The sequence below is a fragment of the Acipenser ruthenus genome, chromosome 27, assembly GCF_902713425.1.
Source record: "Acipenser ruthenus chromosome 27, fAciRut3.2 maternal haplotype, whole genome shotgun sequence".
Taxonomy (NCBI): domain Eukaryota; kingdom Metazoa; phylum Chordata; class Actinopteri; order Acipenseriformes; family Acipenseridae; genus Acipenser; species Acipenser ruthenus.
The window spans coordinates 23,131,582-23,152,900 of NC_081215.1; the positions used below are offsets into that span (position 1 = coordinate 23,131,582).

General features: G+C 36.7%; 1 protein-coding gene across 2 annotated transcripts in view; it reads left to right on the plus strand.

Annotated features, from left to right (window-relative positions):
- prmt3 (protein arginine methyltransferase 3) overlaps positions 1 to 20,014 on the plus strand; it is a 44,391-nt gene extending 24,377 nt beyond the window's left edge. For both annotated transcript variants that reach the window (XM_034053277.3, XM_059002438.1), the window contains exons 12-16: positions 3,202 to 3,389; positions 5,485 to 5,571; positions 11,883 to 11,933; positions 12,767 to 12,854; positions 19,823 to 20,014. In XM_034053277.3, the coding sequence (XP_033909168.3) occupies positions 3,202 to 3,389; positions 5,485 to 5,571; positions 11,883 to 11,933; positions 12,767 to 12,854; positions 19,823 to 19,932 (524 nt within the window). In that variant the 3' untranslated portion in view covers positions 19,933 to 20,014. The remainder of the gene's footprint in view (positions 1 to 3,201; positions 3,390 to 5,484; positions 5,572 to 11,882; positions 11,934 to 12,766; positions 12,855 to 19,822) is intronic.
- Positions 20,015 to 21,319: the final 1,305 nt, after the last annotated feature.

The following is a 21,319-nucleotide window of genomic DNA, read 5'->3' on the forward strand; positions in this document are numbered from 1 at the left end:
GGGAGATTAAAGCCGTCAAAAGGTAAGCTTAAGTTATTGAGAAAAAAGGAATTGGGGGGGGGGGGGGGGGGAATGATATGCATTTAAAAAAAAAAACTACAACGTTAAATCGAATTATTGATTTAATTGTAATCGATAACGTGAGAACGGCTGTATGATTTTTCTCAACACAGAAAACATAGAAATAATATTTATGAAACCTCATTACGCAGTCAGGTCTATTTTTCTTGGTAGCTATACGGCAAAAACAGAAATGTCAGATATAGCTAAACACAAACTAATATTGTACAAAGTACTGTTACAGTTACTTTTAAATGCATTGTTGCTTAATGTTTTCTAAAACGTTAAATCATCTCTGTTTCAATCTACGTTTAGTTCCTCAGTTTTTCAAAAGTGGGATCAAGTTCTGATCCTGCTCAAAAGCAAGATCAGGTTTGAGCTCAGATTTGAGCTCAGATTGAGCACTGATCCGTTTAGTACAACACAACTAGGATCAAGATCAACATCTGAGCCCGGATCCGGGATCGGATCCCTTTAGTACAACTGGCCCCTGGTTATCATCTCTGTTCCATAACATTGCCTGCTTTAGACTCGGGGGAAACCCCAGGTTTTGGATGCTGGAGGCATCGATGATGGAACATATTTCAAGCTCTGTATGGAGAGACAACTCTAAATTAGGAACTGGCCCAGTGCCAGTGCCCTCCCTGGAAATTGTAGTCCCACTGAAGCATCATGGGTACTGAATCGACATGTATGCCATGCTATGTAGCACAATGTCACTGAAGAACCTAAAGTTCTTAATGATAGCAATTTGGAATATGACAGTGAGTGGTTGTTGTCCAGCCAACAGGAACATTCCTTACCACAACTGATCTATCTTGGTAATCTCTGAAATACACCTAGGCTGGCAGTTGGACAAAAGAAGAAAAGCCTAATCTAAATCCATTTTGATATCTGCTGGATTTTGAGCCAGAAAAGATTGTACCCAATTTTCTACCCTAGAGTTCTACAGTAGCAGTTATAAGCTGTTGTTACAGTGTTGTTTTTGTTAAAACACATGCTTTTAGTTCACATTTGAAACGGTTTTCGCATTCCCCATAACATTAACCTCCCTTTATCCTTAAGTGTCCTAGAGTTTGTGAGGCATTACTGAGAGATGAAGGATTTTCCCTCTTTGTGCTGTGACCACGTGAGCTTCTTGAAATGACTAACGGGTTCTGGGCAGTGAATCGAGAAGGACACAGATGTCAAAGCCATGAATCTCTGTGAAGAGCACCGCACTGGGCCTTCCTGCACTGCCCAATCAGCATGTTTGTAATTTCGCCTGTGCTGGGAAATAATTATTCATTTACTACGCTAATCGGAGAAAAATGAAGTGACAAATATGTCATGTAGGGAGGGTGAAAGGTTGCCTGCCGTTGAAGCAGGTGCTTGGCACTGAGAGGAAGGAACCAAGCTTTGACCGATTGTGTTGGCTTTCGTACTGCTTGCATGTCGTAGGTATTCATTCATACTTAAAGTTATAGTTCTTAATTATGTTTCCATTGTTCTTGATCCCTTCAGAGGTGCACCTCGGATATCGGGGGGGGGGGAAATGTATCATATGCTGAAATTAATGTTAAAACTGTTGTTCTCTCTGTTGTATTTAGAATGAACGCCCTGTTGATATTTCTTGGCATGTTTGATAAATGCTTTTGGGGTGTTGTTTAGATGAAGATTTAAGAATACACCAGCTAGGATTACCTTCCATCTGTACCAATAGACCCACATACTTAATTACAGGGGCTTACAGCTGTAAGAAGGGGGAAAAATACTGTTTGTCACCAGAAATGAAAAAACACCTGTTATGTAGCAAAACGGGATAACCACAGCCTTTTTTGTTCTGTCAAGGGTGGCTGTGTCCAAAAATATAAAAACATTAATAAAATAAAGTCAAATTAAATATGTAATGAGAGAGCTGGATTTGAACCAGCAGCCTAATGGACTGGAGACTGTCGCTCTTGCCATTTCCACATTGGCTGGCTAGCTAAGCCAATGTGTTGTTGCTGATCCTGCATCAGACCTTGGTCAGACAGTAGCCCATTGGGACCATCACATGTACTGTACTGTGACAGGATATGTATCGTATCATGCCTTTGGTGCATTGAACTCCTCTATTTACCAGACACATTGCCCAAGCCTTTCACATCTGGAGTCCACAAGTGCAATGATTTTGGTAGATTTCACTGAACTTACCTGTTATTAGGCAACTAACTAGATGTCTTTGAAGCAGTGTCTAGGAAAATGAGACCAATAATTAGATATGCACGGAGACTAAAGTGAGCTTGCACCCCAGAAGTGCTCCCTCCGGGACAGGGTTGAGACAGGCTAGTGGGACAATGTGAGGAAGCCCCTGATGCCACTGCTTGTGTATCTCTACTCTCTGGACAGATTCTGAGGACTTTAGTCGTCTTGTGCTGTCAAACCTTTAAAGAAAATAATACAAATGGTGATTGGAAGATGCATCAAGTAGAGGCAAGAGTGTGCTGAATAATGGGTGCATGCATGGATGGATGGAGAGTTGAAAAGGAAATGGTTCTTTTCTTTACTCAAGATCTAGGTTGTGTACTAGCTGAAAGGTTCATGGATGTTTTCATGTTAATGAATCTCTCTACACCCTTAGCAGTAAATTATAAGGAAGGTCATCAAACAGTTTGAAGATGTTTTAATGAGAACAAAATGAATGGCCTACACAACAACTAGAAACGCACAGAGATGGATGTTGGAAAAGCAGGTGTTTGAAAAGAATGACTTTGTCATTAGGTAAACCAATTAACTTGTAATGTGGTCAACTGGTCTTGAAGGACAAGTAAAGAATAAAAAAAAAAGTATCTGAATAACAATCTTCCAGTAACCCTGAATACTGAAATGTCGCAAAACGTCTATGATATACCAAGTGGAGAAATGTAATTAAAGTGCTGTAGTAAAAATTGAAATAACAGCAGTTGTTGTTGGTTTATATGTAATAAAATATCAAATTCTTTGTTTGTCGCATGCCCTTGCAGCAACCCCAGCTTTATCTTGTAGTCAAGCATGACATTTGACAAGGAGCAAGCCTGCGTTTTATTTGGCGAGAAGATTTTAGGCTGAAAGGAAGTCAATGGAAATGGAAATGAGAATGGAAATACATGAAGCTGCTAACTTTTACTCTTACCATTGCAGTATACCCTGATCTGTGTAACATCAGCCTGGCAGCTGTGGGGGATACACCGAAGCATGATGGCCGGGTAGCATTCTGGGACGATGTGTATGGCTTCCAGATGTCCTGCATGAAGAAAGTAGTGATTCCTGAGGCTGTTGTAGAGGTGTTGAAACCTGAGAGACTCATCTCGGAGCCCTGTGTCATCCAGGTACTGTGCACCGATGCAAAGATAACATTTTAGTGCTGGCACTTGGTCATTTTAAATGTGTTTTTTATTGATCTGTTTTTATATTCTTGCCGAAATACTCCAGCTGAAGTATACACCTGAAGTATACATTTTCCAAGTCTCTCAGTAGAGATGTTGGTAAGCCATTAACCTCAAATTGTCACACATTTGTTTTCAGTAACCTTTACTCTCACCGTTGCTGTAAGTGAATATGAAATATCTTCTGTGTGCATGAATATGTTTCAGCACCTCAAGACACTAAGCAATTAAAAAACATTCAACATTGATTTAGTAAGACAGCGGGGAAAAAAAAAACAAAAAAAACAAACTACCAGCTATACATTACAATGCACTGTATTTCATATAGCACCTTTCATTCAAAGTATTACACAGCATGGTTCAAATTCCGATTCTTCTTTTAATCTTTATCTTAGTATCCCAGTTTATTATACAGGTGCAGTCTAATTAGGCAGAGAGCACAACACCAATGTCAATATGTCTGGAAACCATACATTACTAGTGACCGTTTTATTTGGCATATTCTGGACAGGGTAGGAATCCAGGGTATCTCCAAAGAGATGCCAAAAACAGACATTTTCGTGGACTGTTCATAACAATTTCAGTTTGTGTTGTGCTTTTCGTGATACAGTACATATTGCGGGGTAACTAATTCTGTAAGTACTGCACAGTAAATGTGTTGGGATATGTGTTAATGATAAGAAAGCTCTACATCTAGTTCGTCTTTAGAGAGATGAAGTTCAATCAAAAACAGGAGTGACAGGCAACCACGACCAGAATAAAATAGCCATTAACCATTCAGCTCTACCTGTTAAGAAATGTACGTGGCCTGAACCTTCTCAGACACAAATGACTAATGATTAATCTGTCCGGTTTTAAGTTGAGGAATACAGTGTTAACTGTAACAAAACCATCCAGTTCCAAAGGCATGGTGAGAATTCCTTAAACTCCAACGTATCTCCTAACAGTTTGGGATTCAAATTGCCTGGTGTTGTCTCTCCTCCTTGTGATAAGTGGGGTATTTGTTAACTTCAGTGTTCAGTCAAACGAAAGGAATCCATTTCCTTCAGGTCAAGCAAGTCTAATGCTACCAGTTGTCTCATGGGTGGCCACTTTGACATTCATTGGCACTTTATTTAACCTGCCTTCATCTCCAGGTTGGGATGTTATTGTATCCAGGGATAACCCAGAATAACCCAAGCACCAACATATATAAATTCTAAAATACATTCAATCTTAAAACTTCAAATGAATGCAATACTATAAAGTGAATGCAATTCCACATTCCCAAATTATCTGACACAATTTATCTAGCGTTTTATTGTAAACGAATATTTTATGACTATCGTTAAATATTCAGGGATTTCACCTTTTTTCTCTTCTTTTTTTCCCCACACATATGATCCATAACTGCATGTTCCCATAAACGCATAGCACTATCATCCATGATAAATGACTTAAACACTGGAAATAATGGGATTTGAATTTTTAATCAATAACTCTTTACTGTGAAAAATGGACAGCTGCTTTGTTAAATTACAAGGCTAGTCATACATCACAGGACTTGATAGAATTCAGCAATATTGCATTTATATTGTAAAGCCTGTAATAAATTGTAAAAGTGTCATATATAATTGAAAGTCCAAGTTAACTTTGTGGAGTCATGATTTTTATTGTATTGGCACCGTTGTATAGATAGCTTTGTAATTTGTTACATTAAAAAGGAGACTTTTATACTGTTGTATTTAGTTTGTTTTATTCACAGTATTGCTCAATATGTCAAGCAAGCTGCCAGTATTTCGATGATGGGGTTAGTTTGTTTTTTAGTGGTACAAAAGAAATTTAGTAGCAACATTTTGTTATGGCCTCTTATGCATTCTCAGGACACTGATAAAGACTTGCGCTATCAAATTGTACAGGTGTTCAATATCCGTGTAACTTACAATGTGGCCAGAAATGTGCATAATACTGTTTCACTCCACGTCATTGAAAATGAAATGGCTGTTGTTTTTGTTCACGTTCTGTTCAGACTCATGCATTTCTTTCTCTTCTCACACAGAATCTTGATTGTAATGCAATACTGATTTCTGAGCTGGAGTTTTCTGCGGATTTCTCTTTAAAGATAACTGACAGTACTCTGTGCACGGTAAGTTGGTTTAGGTTACAACTGTATCTCTTTGACTGCAAAGGCTAATCATGATTGGCACACTAGAAGATTAATTACAGGAGTGCAGATAAATTGAAAAGTAGATTACCTCGGATGGTCCACTTCAAAGTTCACAAGTATTGGAACAACTGCCTGATGATAGATTTCACGTACCGCTGGGTGGTGAAGGAGGCAGACTGAGCTGGCTTCATTTACCTGCAGTTACTCTCTGCAGCTCATGCATTCCTTAACATTAAATTTAAAATTAATGCTTTTTTATATTTGGTAACGCTCTAAAAAAGTGATTGTTTATACTTTATGTATAACTGTATTAAAATAATTTTCATAACTAGACAGTACAGCAGGAACTAACCAGCTGATGACTAATGCATGGTTTAAAGGAAAGCTGTATGGAAAAACAGCCTCAACACACCTATAAGGAGGGCTTGGAAAAAGATCAGACTGAGCTCAGTCTTAGGGGTGTCCCTTTATCATTTTGTATGACTTATTTCTAATCGTGACACAAACTATTTAATACGTTACACAGGTGGCGGGTTGTCTTTTTGCAAACTTGGCACAACCTATAAAGAGTTAGATAGGTGAATGAAGAACAGTAATTATCTGATTTGTTATGAGACTAATAATTATTATAATTCAACCTGTGCATGCACAAATAGCATATAGCAGTGGTTTTCAACCTAATTTATTTATTTATTTATTTATTTAAACTGTACCCCTTCTGTCTAAATGTTTCAGCTCAAGTACCCCTTTACAATTTTTCCCGTTTTATTTAATATATAATTTGTCACAACAGTTTGAAACTACACTATGAGCTGCCAAACAAAAATGAAATATTTATGCACAGTGTTTCAGAGATAATATATAGTACCGTTTATGTTTTTTAAATCGTAGCACAAAGTCTTTTTAAAGCCACAATTTCATGTATTGTTCAGATCAATACAAAGTTCTTGTCTAGCTTGCCCTCGAGGTTGTGCTACCCTGGTTTAATGGGGTTAGACCTATTCTTTTATTAGCCAGTTCCTGTTTTTAACAGGATAACCGTGTACACCACCATGCTTTTGACTTTGCCTTTGTAATTCTATAAAGTGTTGTTGTTTTTTAACCTGAAGGATGTATGATATATGAAAAGCCAATCAGAAAACACAATTCTCTGAGCTTGTTTATTTGTGCCTGAAAGATTTTGCTGATGAATGCAGGTAAAAAACTAAATAGGATTCTATCAGGTATTTAGCAGTATATCATGGGGGTTATTGACGTTCAACGAGTGAAAGCTGTGCCACTGCCGTGATTGACTGTATGCTTTTAGTTTGTGGCTGACAGTCCATTCATCATATTGGCCTGCCTAACCTTGCATAAAATGAACAATACAGCCCTTAATTTTTATTCTCCTAGATATGAAACTAATGCCTAAATAGTAAACGCCATATTTTCTTCAAATCTAGAGCTTATAAAGGTCACCTCCCAGTTGAACGTCTTCCCTTTGTCTGCTTTCACTTGACCAACACATGGTCAGATGATTTGAATCGAATAGGCTGATGTTTGATTTACACTGCGCTTTTAAAGTTATATTTGAATTGATGTTATTTGTTCTTGCATTAAGCCTTCATTATCTACAAAGGAGCTAATAGATCTTTATTTCTAGTTTAGGTATGGTCAGAAGCACATCATGATCAAGGTCACTGGATGTCAGACCTCGGCTCCAGAATGAATCTATTCATTTATTGTGTAATTATAATTATAATTAATAATTGTTGCACTGGAATTGTGGTGAAATTGAAAATCTTCAAATAATGAAAGTGGTTATTTGGAGTGTAAAAAACATATAAAGTTGCAGGTAAAAATAGGGATTAAAGAATAATATTGTAGTAGGAATTTTGGGGAGTACCTAATTAATCATATGAGATCTCTTAAAGATTCTTACTAGAAGTGTAACTTACTAAAGTTTGAAATACAGTTGTGAATGTTTCATACACAGTATTAAAAAAGGAAACTTGATAAAATCCCTATATAAGTGGTTACTTTGCATTTTTCTAAAAAGCCTCAAACCCTCCTGCAAGGCTGGAGAGCGTTCAGGCTCCACGCTTGGATGAACTCCATCAAAAGCACATTATCCGCCTCCTTCCACGGCCAGCTGCTTAATTGTATCTGGCTCAGCCACACGCTGCTTGAACATGATACCAGTAAAGGAAAAATGATAAATGACTCCCTGTTGATGTTGGTGATGATGATAATAATTATTAAATGTTTTTCTTCCCTCGGAAGTGTCCTCATCTGCCTGTTTTTATTATTTTTATTTCCTTTGTAAATCTCTGGAATTTGTGTTCATTATTTATCCATGATAGTCTATAAAAAAAAAAAGTGTCAAGGCTAAAATGCTAATATCGTTAAAAAATACCCCTTAGATTTCTCCTGCGTTGCTTTTTGGGTTTGGGCTGCTGGACTGCTGTGCTTTTAATAAGATTGGCATCCCGATTTCTTTCGTCAGGAGCCAACCGTTATACTGTATCTGAATTTCTAATTATGTACCAACGAAGTATATTCTGTTTTGGGGGTTTACATAGTCTTATGGTAAAGCCATAATAAGATTGTCCTCATTAGTAATGTAGTGTTTGATAAATGTGGAAGGCTAGTAATGTTTTCACAGATAGCATTAAAGACACTGTCTCATTCACAAAACACAGTAGGAGGCAGTGGAAATAGACAAGGTCCATCTTATACATAATGATAAAAAGGGTACTGGTTGAAAAAACAAAAACTATTAATGGAACAGTATTTGAGTACTAGTGGTGATAATGCATAATGGAAATTTTTGCCTCATGGGGATGGAAATGAAATGTGCTTATTCTGTATATTGTAGTGTCTGTTCTGTAGTGTCTAAATGTATCTACATCATTTTAAATAAAAAGGACCTTCCCTGGTATTTTAAAATATTTTTTATAGATTGAAAAACGCTAAAGAATGTGTTTTAAATATCTAAACGGTGACAGAGTATCAGTCCGAAGAATTTCTGTTGTTTTTTGTTATACATAATATTTCTGAACAAACAGAAGATAAGTGTTTAAAATATGTAGATCTAGTCCTGTGGAATTTCCAAGGACATTCTGCGATGTATCTTTGAAAGAACAGTGCTTAATTGGTAAGGACAGTGTGTATTGAACGTTTGTTTATCCAAAGTGCTGCTTCTGTTTAGATGACTGCTGTGTTTTCTTCCAGTTATTTTCTTCTTGTCAAGATATTTGGGGGAACAAAAGAATGAATTATGCTGCTGCTACAGTCTCCTAACCAATATAATATTCTTTAAAAAGAGGGGGCTGGTTTCAGTTATTTATCACAGGAGCCTGTTACTCATCCTTTTCAATTTTCCAGCCTGTGCTGTTTCATGGACTGTAGTTGAAATGACTCCTCGGGTCAGATACCCAAGTCCATTACTACAGGCTCCCCAGGGAGAAGTTAAAGAAAGAGCTTCCACTGCAAATGTGCAGATTTCAATTAACTGTGTGAATTGAAACCTATTATGCCTTTGGCTTGTAGCCTTGGACAAACACACACGGTCTTGAGGGACAAAAGATACTTAGAACTCCACAGAACTTTATAAAAGATGCTTAGAACTCCACAGAACTTTTTATTTGTAAATCGTGTCCATGGTTCCAAACAGATCGTATACTAGTAGCTATTCACCTTGGATGAGTAGCTTCAGGAGCAGCAAAAATTGTGCTTGATGCTCGGCAAGAGGCCAGAGCCTAAACAAGAATGAAACACTTAAACAAGGTCCTGTTCACTTAAAAGGTCCAATGGCACTCTTCTGAAGAAGAACCAGTGAAACATGTTGGTTATATCTCAATGCAGGTCAGCAAAGCTCTGTCCTGGCTTCATTCCATCAACCACGGGAAATACAATTGTAAATGTTTGGATTGTATAACTGGGAATGTTAACAAAAAGCAGATGAAGATATGTTTCCAAGAGCTTGCACATTCAGGCTTCTCCTTGTTCAAAATAGTTTGCTCAACAATGAATGTATGTTATGTTCTTGTGTTGGTACAATTCATGAGTGAGGTGTGTGGGGCAATGTGCGAGCCTGTATTGGTTCTTTGGAAATTCTTTCTTTAGGGTGCTGCGTTGTCGGTAACAGGAAGTGATGACCTGTGCATGACCTCTCCCCTTTGCTGTGCTCGGCCAGTTCATTTAAAAATCAATTACATGGCAAAAGAACAAGCCTATTGAAGGATTAATCCAGCATTGGTGGGGCAGTTGTCTAATCAATAAATTAAAGGAAAAGTATACTGATTGTGACAAGGAGCAGTTCACAGGATTTCCTTTTAATCCTGGGTTGTCATTTAAGATGTTTCCAAGGCTGTGTTTAGACTGGATTTGGAAAACCACACGAACACAGTGAATTTTATCTAAATTGGAATTATAGATCTGGTAAATGTCATTAACAAAGAATGGGGTCATTAAAATTCATCATTTCAGTCGGTTGACATGGTTTTTCATTTTTGCACATCACTGCTTTTTCAGTCACCTGTCTATCAATAAAAAGCGATTTGTACTTCTGTTTCAGTTGTGAGATGAACATGCTGTTCTGACACAGTAATTATGAAGTACAACCCCTGTGGACCATGCTCTGCTTTGCTGATATATATATTCTTTAGATCTGCTGAGTGTGCATTTATTTTGAGTGAGTCCACAGTTGTATAGTTTACTGATTTAAAATCATTTTAAAATGCAGTTGTAAATAGTTCCATTATTTATTTCTTTTTTTTAATGGATATTCTTGGAATCTCATGTTTATTTCCTTATATGCAGGAACATTTTATTTGAAAATAGAAACTGGAATATTTTCTAGCTTTTTCTTGTAGGCTTGATTTATGATTATTCTTTTTACTGTTCTGCCTGATAATGGTTTACATCTGTGTGTAGACTTAAAAGGAATTTTGCAACTGTAAAAATCTAAAATATTTGTGTCATTTCTGAGTAACATGGCAATAGGAATAACACAATTTGATCGGTTTATTAGCAAATACTATTTCATAGTGTGTGTAACATTCTTAAATTGTGGTGTTTGTCTTGCTGAAAAAGCATTCCTTTTGAACAGAAAATGGGTACCTGCAGTACTCAGTATTACAAGCTTTCTCAATTGTTAGAGTAATAATGTATATTATTATTATTATTATTATTATTATTATTATTATTATTATTATTATTATTATTATTATTCCTTAGTTATACCAGGAACAAAACAATCCTATTGTGTTCAGTAGTTTACCAACTTGCAGTGGAAGAATAATAGTTAATACAGCAGTGTGGAGTAGTAGTTAGGGCTCTGGACTCTTGACCGGAGGGTCGTGGTTTCAATCCCAGGTGGGGGACACTGCTGCTGTACCCTTGAGCAAGGTACTTTATCTAGATTGCTCCACAAATAACACAGCTGTTTTATTTGCTTTTGCTGAATTAAAAACTGTTTTTTTTTCTTGCTAAGCATTGCAGAATTTTGACTTATTATCTCTTCATTGATTATTGTCCTCTTTGTCTGTTGAGAACCTCTCTCTGTGTTATCAGCTATGTCAGGATTAAAAGCTATTAGTTCCATATGGCTGCATTTACAAGCATGAATCCCAGATTGATGGAGTCCTCTTTCTTGGTGGAAATGTGTTAATTTATTTTATTTTTTTTCAGGGTGATATCTTCTCCCTCTTTTCATTTCTTAATCCAAAAGCACAACTGCTTTACTTTGTTGAGGACTATAGTTGTGTTTTCGGTATATTTTATATACAAAAGTGTTAATAGTAGATCTGTCCAGCAGGCATACTTTAATTGTGGACAGGAACCCATGAAAGAATCAACCACTCCAGATTTCAGAAGCTTAAACAATTTAGCATTTATTAATAACAAGTATTAATGCATAGTGGTTATAATGTTACAGCTTGTAGAACAAGTTAACAGCCCATATCTTTACAGCTGGTGCACAGCTGTGTTCTATGATTCTCTCACCATAGGTGTCTTTGACAGTGAAGCCAGCAAAGCTAGTTCAGGGACTCTACATGTGAAGTACAACACACTGAAAACACAAAAACATCTACTAAATTAAAAATGACTAAGATTAATATGTATTGATTGTTTCGTCTGTATTTTACAAATTATTTGTGAAAATTAATTAGTTAATTTTAGCTGTGTAAATATACCTTTAAGTTGAGAACAATTTTTCTTATCATTGAAATTGTTCCGGGAATCTGCCTAAAGAAAAACATAGTCTCTGCTTTCAGTATTATAATTCACCCTTTACTTTGTTACAGGCAATCGTTGGATATTTTGACATATTCTTTCACAAAAACTGCAACAACAAGGTAAGTGGTGTAAGGCTTTTAAAACTCTTAACTTGGCACGTGGCCCGAAATACACCCATGTCTGAACAACTGGCTTTTCATAACTCGGAGTGCAGCTGTGGCCTCGGGTCAGATGATAACACTTTTGTATTCGCATAAATTGTTTCTGCTTAATAAACTGTTTTGAGCCTATGTACAAATCAGAATCAAACCAATTGAAACACACTATTGGAACACATAGGCTTTTTCTGATACACGCACCTTGTGTGGGGCAGTGTACACGTTGGTCCAGTTAAATTGCACAAGCTCTTATTGTTTTATCAGCCATCTGTTCTTTTGCATTATACAACCCGTTACTTATGCTTCCCATTTAAATGGTGAAAGAAGTGAGAAATCATTGAAACTGTAAACATTGTGTGATTTGTCTGCGTTTTAATGTAAGCTCTGAATCAATGCAGGGTTAATAAACTCTTAAAATCAAGCTGTACATAGCTGGTGCACATCAGCAGCCTTGTTCGACCTTGTGATGCGTGGGTATAGCGCTACACTGCCTGCGAGAATTGAGCAAAACTCATGGCATTGTTCTTCAATGTAACTTCTTGTTATCTGGGTTTCTGCTGACATTGGTAAAGTGAAGAAGAAATGCCAATGTAACTTTTTATGTGCTTTGTCTCATGCTAGGGAAATAAGACCAAATTTGGTCAAGGAAATTACATAAGCTAGCTGTATGAAGTAATTTATTTGCTCAGAAACTAATATCTACACTGATGTTAGCTCAGACATTACACGTTACATTAATTGTATTATTTGAACCCGGTATTAGAAGTAATGTTTCTCTTCTTTTGACATTGCAGGTCATGTTCTCAACAGGTCCCCAGAGCACTAAGACTCATTGGAAGCAAACTGTGTTATTCCTGGAACACCCTGTTCCAGTGAAATCAGGTTTGTACAACCACTATGAAGTGGAGAGAACAGTTCATTTTAAATCCAAAAAGTAATTCTTACCAATGTCAGGATACAGAACCGGAGCTACTGTAATCTGAAACAAGAACCTTGATGTTTTCATCCCATGTGCAGGGATGGTAATAAGACTGCCATTGCAAAGCAGTTTGATCCGTTCTTGGTTTTAATATGAGTTTAATAAGCCACACTTGAGCTTGTTACCTGTGTGCTGGAGCTAATCAGTTACCTATTAAATACTGGAATGGGTGAAACTGTTATGCAATAGAAGTCTTATTACCTCCAGTATTCAAACATTGTATCATTTACTGTGTGCTACTCAAAGGAATGACATTGAAGTTAATATAGGGGTTTGATGTGTGAATATTTTAACCAATTTACACATTCCTATATTTGGGTTAATGGCTTTTTCACCACAAACTGCACAGATCGTCCATCCACAGTTTTTTTTTTTTTTTTTTACTGCAGTACACAATTCCATTACCTCAGATTGTGTTCACTTTATCATAATGAAAATCTTAGAAACATAGGTTAAAGACAGACGATTTAATATTAAAGTGATCAATAAAGTACATCTTGCTTTTGTCCAGACTTCATCAGTGCATCAGTTGCACAGGTGAAAGTGATTTATCATTCCTATAAATGAGAACAGAAACCTTTTTACCACATCAACGCACCATGTCATTGATGTGGTAATCTTATTTTCTAATCGCCCTGTATGTAAGAAATGTTTCGTTAAACATGCATGCTTTAAAGTTTCTTTCAGTAGCCGCAATCATTGTCAGGGGCTGACAGTTATTAAATGAAACAGCTGTTTTATTGTGAATACATGTCTTGTTCATATTTTAGGATTACACGATTGGGCCTTTTAGTCTCTTCAACAGCTAGAGCCACTTTAAAATGCATTGCCAGTGTAACGTCTCAAAAGCAACGGATATTATCCCAAGTTCATTCTCACTGTTTGTTCCTCGCGCAATATATTCAATTATTTTATCCAGTACCAAATGCAGTAAAACCTGTCATAATGACAACTTCTTTACAGGAACCACTCCCTATATATAAACTTATAGATATAATCTGAAGAACCCAAGGTTAAAAAAACAATCCTGCAGCAATACCAAATATGTGTTGAATGAATGCTCTCTGGGTGGCAGTTCATATAGGGTTTGTAATTCCCCAGCATATGGTAATGGCTGTTGTAGTGAAAAGAAACAGATTTCAGTACCAGCTGTTTACAATCTAAGCCACTTTTGAGTGTTTTATAATGCTTCTCAGCAAAATGTAAAAGACACAGACATGTCTTTAACTGTCTTTTACTGTCTTTTGCATGCACCTACTGCCTTTAACAGTAGGTGCATGCAATATATGTATTCTGCTAATTTACTACCTTAGTTAGGAAGTTTCATTGTATTCAGTTTGTGCCCACAAAAGCCAGCACAGATACATCTCAATAGAGCATGCACTAATACTGTGCATACTTGATCTTGCAATCATTTCCAAACTCACAGTGCATGTGTGAGTGAAAGCTTGTGCCACATGTGCAGTCTTGCCTCCTGCTTTGGAATGTCCACCCCCCCCACCCCCCCCCCCCAGATGAGTCATGGACTTGTGGAAATGCTCATTACATCCATTTGAAATACTTAAGAAGTGATGATTACACATAATCAGTTAATTTTCTACTCTGAAGCACTGCTCTCTCTGGGGGCGTTAAAATGAAATTAACATTTTGCACCCTCCGTTGGTTTTCAGCCTGACTGCTCCCTCTCTCAAATCCTACAGCACAGCAAGGCTAGTGCCGTCCTTGAGTAATGACAACCTTTACATTTAACAAGTGAAACTTTTTTTTTTTAAATGATCACATATTTGTAGCTTTCCCATTCTATCTTATAGTTTCCTGATGTTTAGTGTTTATGTTCAGTACATCAGCTTGTTCCTAAAGCTGTTACATAAAACTGTGACAGGTACAGGACACTCAGTACAAGTTGATTCAGTGCTTTGTTAAACTTTGTTCAAAAACTCTTTGGAACAAATGAAAGCAGATGACCAGTGATAAGAACTGCAATTGGACTTTTTTAAGACCTCATTAAAATACATAATTTGAGAAAATGAATTACACTTCCACCCAACCTGCTATTGCATTTCAGTTGGAAACTCAATTGTGTTGGGATCAAGAGGATCAACTGGTTTTTGGCATACTCGTATAATTTAAAACAAAAATAATTAATCTTTTTGGCCTCTGTGATGAATTCATAAGTTAATTCAACTACCTTATTGCTTTTTCCAGATTTCATTCTAAAACCTGGTTGATGACAATTAAATAAATAACACTCGTGTTACCACTGGCATTATGATGTAATTGCACCAGTGTGTTTACTCAAATTTAACTGTGTCCCTAGAGGATTATTTATTTATTTCATTTTGGATATTGTAGCAAGTCTGCCACAGTACGTTTCACACATCTGCATGCTTGATCCATCCTGACCAGCTTGCGACCCGAGTTATGTACTGCGATTTCACGTGGTAGTTTTCTGCAAACCATTACCATTCCGGGAGCGCTTGGGATATTGTCTTGATGGAAAGATTTGCTGCCACTGCATTGAGGGCCCCTTGTGAAGTCCTGGACACCTTTCATTGTTCACGTGATTGTTGCTGAATATTTGCACAAAACTCTTAACACAGCTGATATTGTTACTCTTATGACATGACACATGACAGCAGAGTTGCATACATTAAAGGCCAATTTCTAATTTTACTTACTGGTCTGTCTTTTTGGGTCAGTCAGTGTATTAGCTAGACATGTTGGAGTTTTTATGCTGTTTGACATGGCACATTACAATTATCAAACTAAAAAAAAATAGAAACAGGAATTGGAGGTGTTGATGGATCAGGGCAGGAAAATTCCTGATGCTCAGGCTAAGCACACATTTAATGGGTCATGAATTCAAGGACAGGCTTAAGATCCTTGTCCAAAGTGAAATACAATGTAAAGGAAATATATGGCGCATTTTGTAGGAAAAAAAAAGGCGGCAGCCATTTATTTGGGCCTGTAGATGAAATGCAGCTTATTGCAGAAGTGGGTGTGTGAGGCACTTGCCTGTGAAGGGCTAGCGTTCTTCACACGGTTCAATGGGGGTGGGAGATCAGTCCACTAGCACCTTGGGAGCAGGGAAAAAGCAGGAGGATGAAAGAAATCTTTCACAATAATAGATTTTTAATTCAGCTTCCCTTCTAATCAGACTGGAACAATGCAGTACACTAACAGTTGAAGGGGTGTGATGAGAGTGGAGTAAAGCAGCTCCGCTTTGGTGAGAGTCTTCTCTCATGGTTATAGGGGCAGTGGAGCCTTTAAAACATCAGTCATTTTACACCAGCGTGACAGTGATGAATTGCTCTGATCAGCCTTTGTGCTACATAGCCCTTTGTTCAGTCCAGCTAGTAGGATGCGGCTATAGCGAGAAGTGGATTAAGAGAACAGAGGTTAGTTTTCTAGCCTGCTAATTCTCTCCTGATTGTTTAGGTAGGTCAAATATAGTAGCTGAAGAAACTAGGGAATAGGGCATCTTCAGCAGTATCAAATAAGTCTAGGGTCTGCTTTTTTTTTTAAGTTTTATTTTTTATGGTGCTTCTATTATTTGTGTTTGTAATTTCCGGCAGTGCATTGTTAAAAGATTTGTTGTGCATTGTCATTTGCAAAATTGCTACGAATTAGCTACATTTATCATTTGTCACCAGCTAGCAGTAAAAATAAGTCAGCTGTCTTTGCTCTGGTGAATATATGATGGGTGATCATCTTTCCCCCAGGGGGCGACTGTCATCCCCACCACTAAGAATTACAACCCTTTAAGCCAACAGTATGGTCATCTGTACTATATTTTGTGCACTGAGTTCTCTAAAGGTGATTTCCTGTGCTGGTATTGATCTTGAGCACTGAAGTTGAAAGGAGCATAGCGCAAAACCACCACAAACCATGAGTCTTATAACTTGAGGCCTGTTTTTGCAATAACTTGACAAATGCAATACTAGTCACTATTTGTCTTGAAGGGTTCCGTTCTTGGGATCCAGGTTGCAGTACACTATTTAAAATTAAGCCAAATTCAAATAGCATCTCTAATTTCAAGACCAAAACCAATTAAAAAAAATATGCAATTTGTTGGGGTTTTTTAAAACTAATTTTCACGGCATTTTGTTATGTGTTATTTTTCTGCAAGATATGGGACGTCGGTTTGTAGAGTTGAATTACATGCGGTGTTACAAGTTCTTGCAAGCTCCACATCGCTGCGCAGTGGCACTCAAATCCCATGAAACCCTGCACCTGCATTCAATGTAAATGATGGCCTGCTGTATTTGTTGCCTTCTTAAAAGGATTGTCGACTTTTCTTCATTTCTGCACTTGGCTGGTTTGTTCTTAAGGCTGTCAAATCCATTGGCATTCTAAAACAATTGTAAACCAATCGTGTGAATCCAGCTTTTTTTTTTTTAAAAAAATACGCTCCTAGTGGGGTAACTGTTTTTAAAGCAACATGCTACCTAATAAAGAGTCATCAGAATGCAGAGATGATTTTATTTAAACTGGTCAGAACATTTTTTTTTTTGGTCCTGCTTGGTGCAACTAAAAAGGAAAGTCACAGTAAATCTATTTTAAAGCAGTAAATCTAATGAGGACAAAATACATACACGGCTGGACAGTGGTCTTTTAATTGGCTGTCAGTCTTTTGCAGCCTTTGGAAATGGCCACAGTTTCGTTATCTATTGAATTTGGTACAGTATTTTCTAAAGGCATCCACAGCAGAAACTGATTTACCTCAAGCCCTCGGCAGTGGATTGACCCAGTGTATGATTTGAAGATTTCCCTCCATAATGACGTCCCCATCCTTTGAAAAATGTAGCTGCATTTCATTTAAATATACAAATTACCTGCTTGTCAAAATACACCTTTTCCCTTGCTATATGACTTGAAGCGTGTAAGACCAGACAACAAATTCCAATTAGAAATGTGACAGCTTGTCTTGTATCCTTACCTGGAACTGGAAGTACATGTTTTAATTAATTGGATTCAAATTTAATTAAAAAATACTGATACCATTTTTTATTTGTGCCATCAATCTGTAAAGCCCCCTGCCATGCCATGTTGTATGGAGAATAGGGAGGATCTGATTTGGCTGTATGTCTTTAGAATTAGTCCAGGGGTCGTTTTTTAAACGCATCCAACCCAGTAAAGTCATGCAGTTGCGCTTGCAAATGTGTCGGCTACAGAATATTTAGTGGTTTACGTCTATATGAAGTGTAACTCACAATCCATTTCCCAAAGCATCTGTTGAGTTAAGGTTGGTTTATTTTTGTTTTTGATATTTATATTTAATAATTAGGAAATGCCAAGCGCTCACTGTTCCATTGCTAATGATTAGTCCATTTCCAGCTACAATTCCAGACATAAATCAAAAATCACTGAAGTGTAAAAATAACATGACCTATATAGTAAATACATTTGGGAATATTATTTCAACCTTATCTGCCCCTTCCCATAATAGTTTGCAAGTATGTTTATTAAATGAGGGTGGCATATTCTTGATTTGATGTTTTCTTTGTTGTATTTGGTATATATGTTGAAACAGCAAGCAATACATCATGTTGTTTGTCACTCAGAGTGGCACCTCAGCATCCACTAAATTACCTGCAATCTGAGCACATTAAACCTGTACGGTTGATAATGTTGTCATCTCATAACTATTACAAAAATGTTCTCAAATGTATTTCTTGTTTTTATTTTTATTTATTTTTTTGTATCATTATAACTTAGGCTCACTACAGTTATTCACCACCAAGATACTCTAAACAGTACAAAAGACATCTTACAACTTTGAGAATTCAGCAATGTGTGTATGCCTAAAGCAGTAAAAATGAAAGTAATGGAAAAGGCTTGAGTGTAACGAGTAAACAGTGATTTATCATGGCAGTGAAATGTGTTGTTAATCAAAGTAATTATCTCTGCTGAATTATCTCTTAGTCGATGTGTACTTTTAATGTATGTGTTTGGATTTCCATCTGGTCATAAAATGTTAAAGCACATTTTAATGTATTTTCTCACATCAGTCGTAACATTTTTGTAACACTTTAGAAAAGTGAAAAAAAACAACACATTAAGATCAAAAGAATAGCACTTCTTACTGTTGAGCGAAATGTAACATACTACTATTATGAGAGAGAGAAATATGGACTGGAGAGGAGGGCTATAAAAAATTATTGACCCGAGAGAAGACTACTGTTGCTAATGGGGCTATAATGCCCGAAGCTGCAGGCTGAGGTCATTGCACCCTGGAGGTAACAATAGTCTTCCCGATGGGCATTTAATTTTCCACTACGACTGAGTCTGCAGTCATATTTCATATATGAATCAGTCAAGAAAATACGTGAGGCAATTTTGGATAGTAAATCCAACTTGATATATTTTGTTTAAATATAGTTGATACAGCATACATAAACAAATAACATACATAAATAACAGAAACTGTTTTTGAAGTTCATACCCTATAGTTAGCAAAGTTTTTCTGTCTCCGGCTGGTTTGCCAACTGCTACATAATCCAGTTTATAGCCCGCCCGTCATATTTGTTTTCGTTGAGTTGAATTTGTTTGAATTTCAGAAAGTCAAAAAACAGTGACACTGATGTTTTAATCACCATTTTAGTGTTTGGAGCATCTTTCTTTTGTAGTATAACACAGAATTGGTGTTCAGCCATTTTCTCTTGTGAAGAGTGCAGGGGAGAAAGGAGTTCCTTTGAAAAGGGGCAGGACTGACAGTGATGTGAACCAATCACATGATAGATGGAGACTTGTCGACCGGCGGTGTAAGGATGTTAGGGGAATAGTTCAATCTATTTTTCATCCTATAATGAGGTTTTAATTGTTCTTTGCAATTGTTTACTAATTATTATATTATTTTATTTCTTTGCAGGGGAGGCCTTGCAGGGGAAGATAAATGTTCGCAAGAATAGGAAAGATCCTCGCTCTCTCATCATCACCATCTCCATGGGTAACACCAAGCAGACTTACAGTCTACAGTAGAAGCTTTCTACACAGTTGCTGATTCTTTGTTTAATATCTGTGTAATTGGGAAAATAAAAATCTGCTAAACCCTTCCAATATTCACTTGGTGATCTTGTTTTCTCTCCACCAGATCCAGTACATTATACAGCCAGCTCGCTGTATAGTCCTACTCAATATACTGCAATTCGGGTCTGGAATTAGCTCCCTGGCCAAACTTTCATATTTATCCTAAAAGAAAACCAACTAATTTGTGTTTGTTTGTTTGTTTGTTTGTTTTAAACAGAGCGGTATCTCACTGTTTTATGAAGTATGTTGTTTAATAACCAAATTATCACAGTAGTTATAACTTTTTATCTTTTCCCCTTGTCTCGATATATATATATATATTGTCTCCCTCACTATTTATATTGGACTGACACCAGCAATAAACCAAGGGAGGGGTGCCATTAAAAATTATGCTTTTGTCAAGGTAATCCCCTGGAAAAGGAAAAATAAAAAATAAGTTTCAAGCTAATTTCACTAGGAGTTGCTGCTGAAATACAGTAAAATCACTGTATTAGAAACACCAAATGGAATGGGTACAATGGTATAGTGAGATAACAGATCGTACTAAATTGCTGTTGAAAGGCATGGGGATTAGGAGGGAGTTTAGCACACAGTATATAACAATAGACGTTTGTTCTATCTATTATATATATATATATATATATATATATATAAAAACTTCAAATTCAGCATTGGGTTTAATTATGATTAGAACCACAGCTTAAGAAAAATAGCATCATTGAATGCTACTTCTGTGAGAATTTGCATCCAAATTGCCCATGTACAATGGAACTGCTGCCACATATATTCAGGGGAGTAAGCAGAAATGTCTGTAGTCCCATGTGTTGCAGGAAATAGCCGACAATGAGTTTTAAACAAAAAAATGCTGACAATAAATGTACACATCGTTGACTAGACTGCTGACTTTTTAAAAACGGTTTAACTGCACAATATTCCTTGAAAGTGATAAATCATGTTTTAATTTCAAGACAAAAATGTTACAGCTGTGTGATGTATGGGCATTTGAATAATGGTGATTGAGATAATGCTTACCTAAGTATTTCTTAAGGTTTTTTTTTGTTTGTTTTTTTTTTTTTTTTAAACTCAAAATCAGGATTCATAATGTTGATGGAGAAACACAGGCATTTACCCATGTATACATTAACTTAAGATCTGATTAATCTCATGTCATATTTCTTGTTTTGTTTGGTTCACAGTGGCAGCACACTACATCAATCTCACAAAGACCTTGTTGATGATTTAAACAAAGTTGTGTATCGTCTGTCTTTGAGGAATACATTACAGGTGATTCTTGCAAGGAAAGATTAGGTATACTTGCCCCACATACACGTTTTTATTG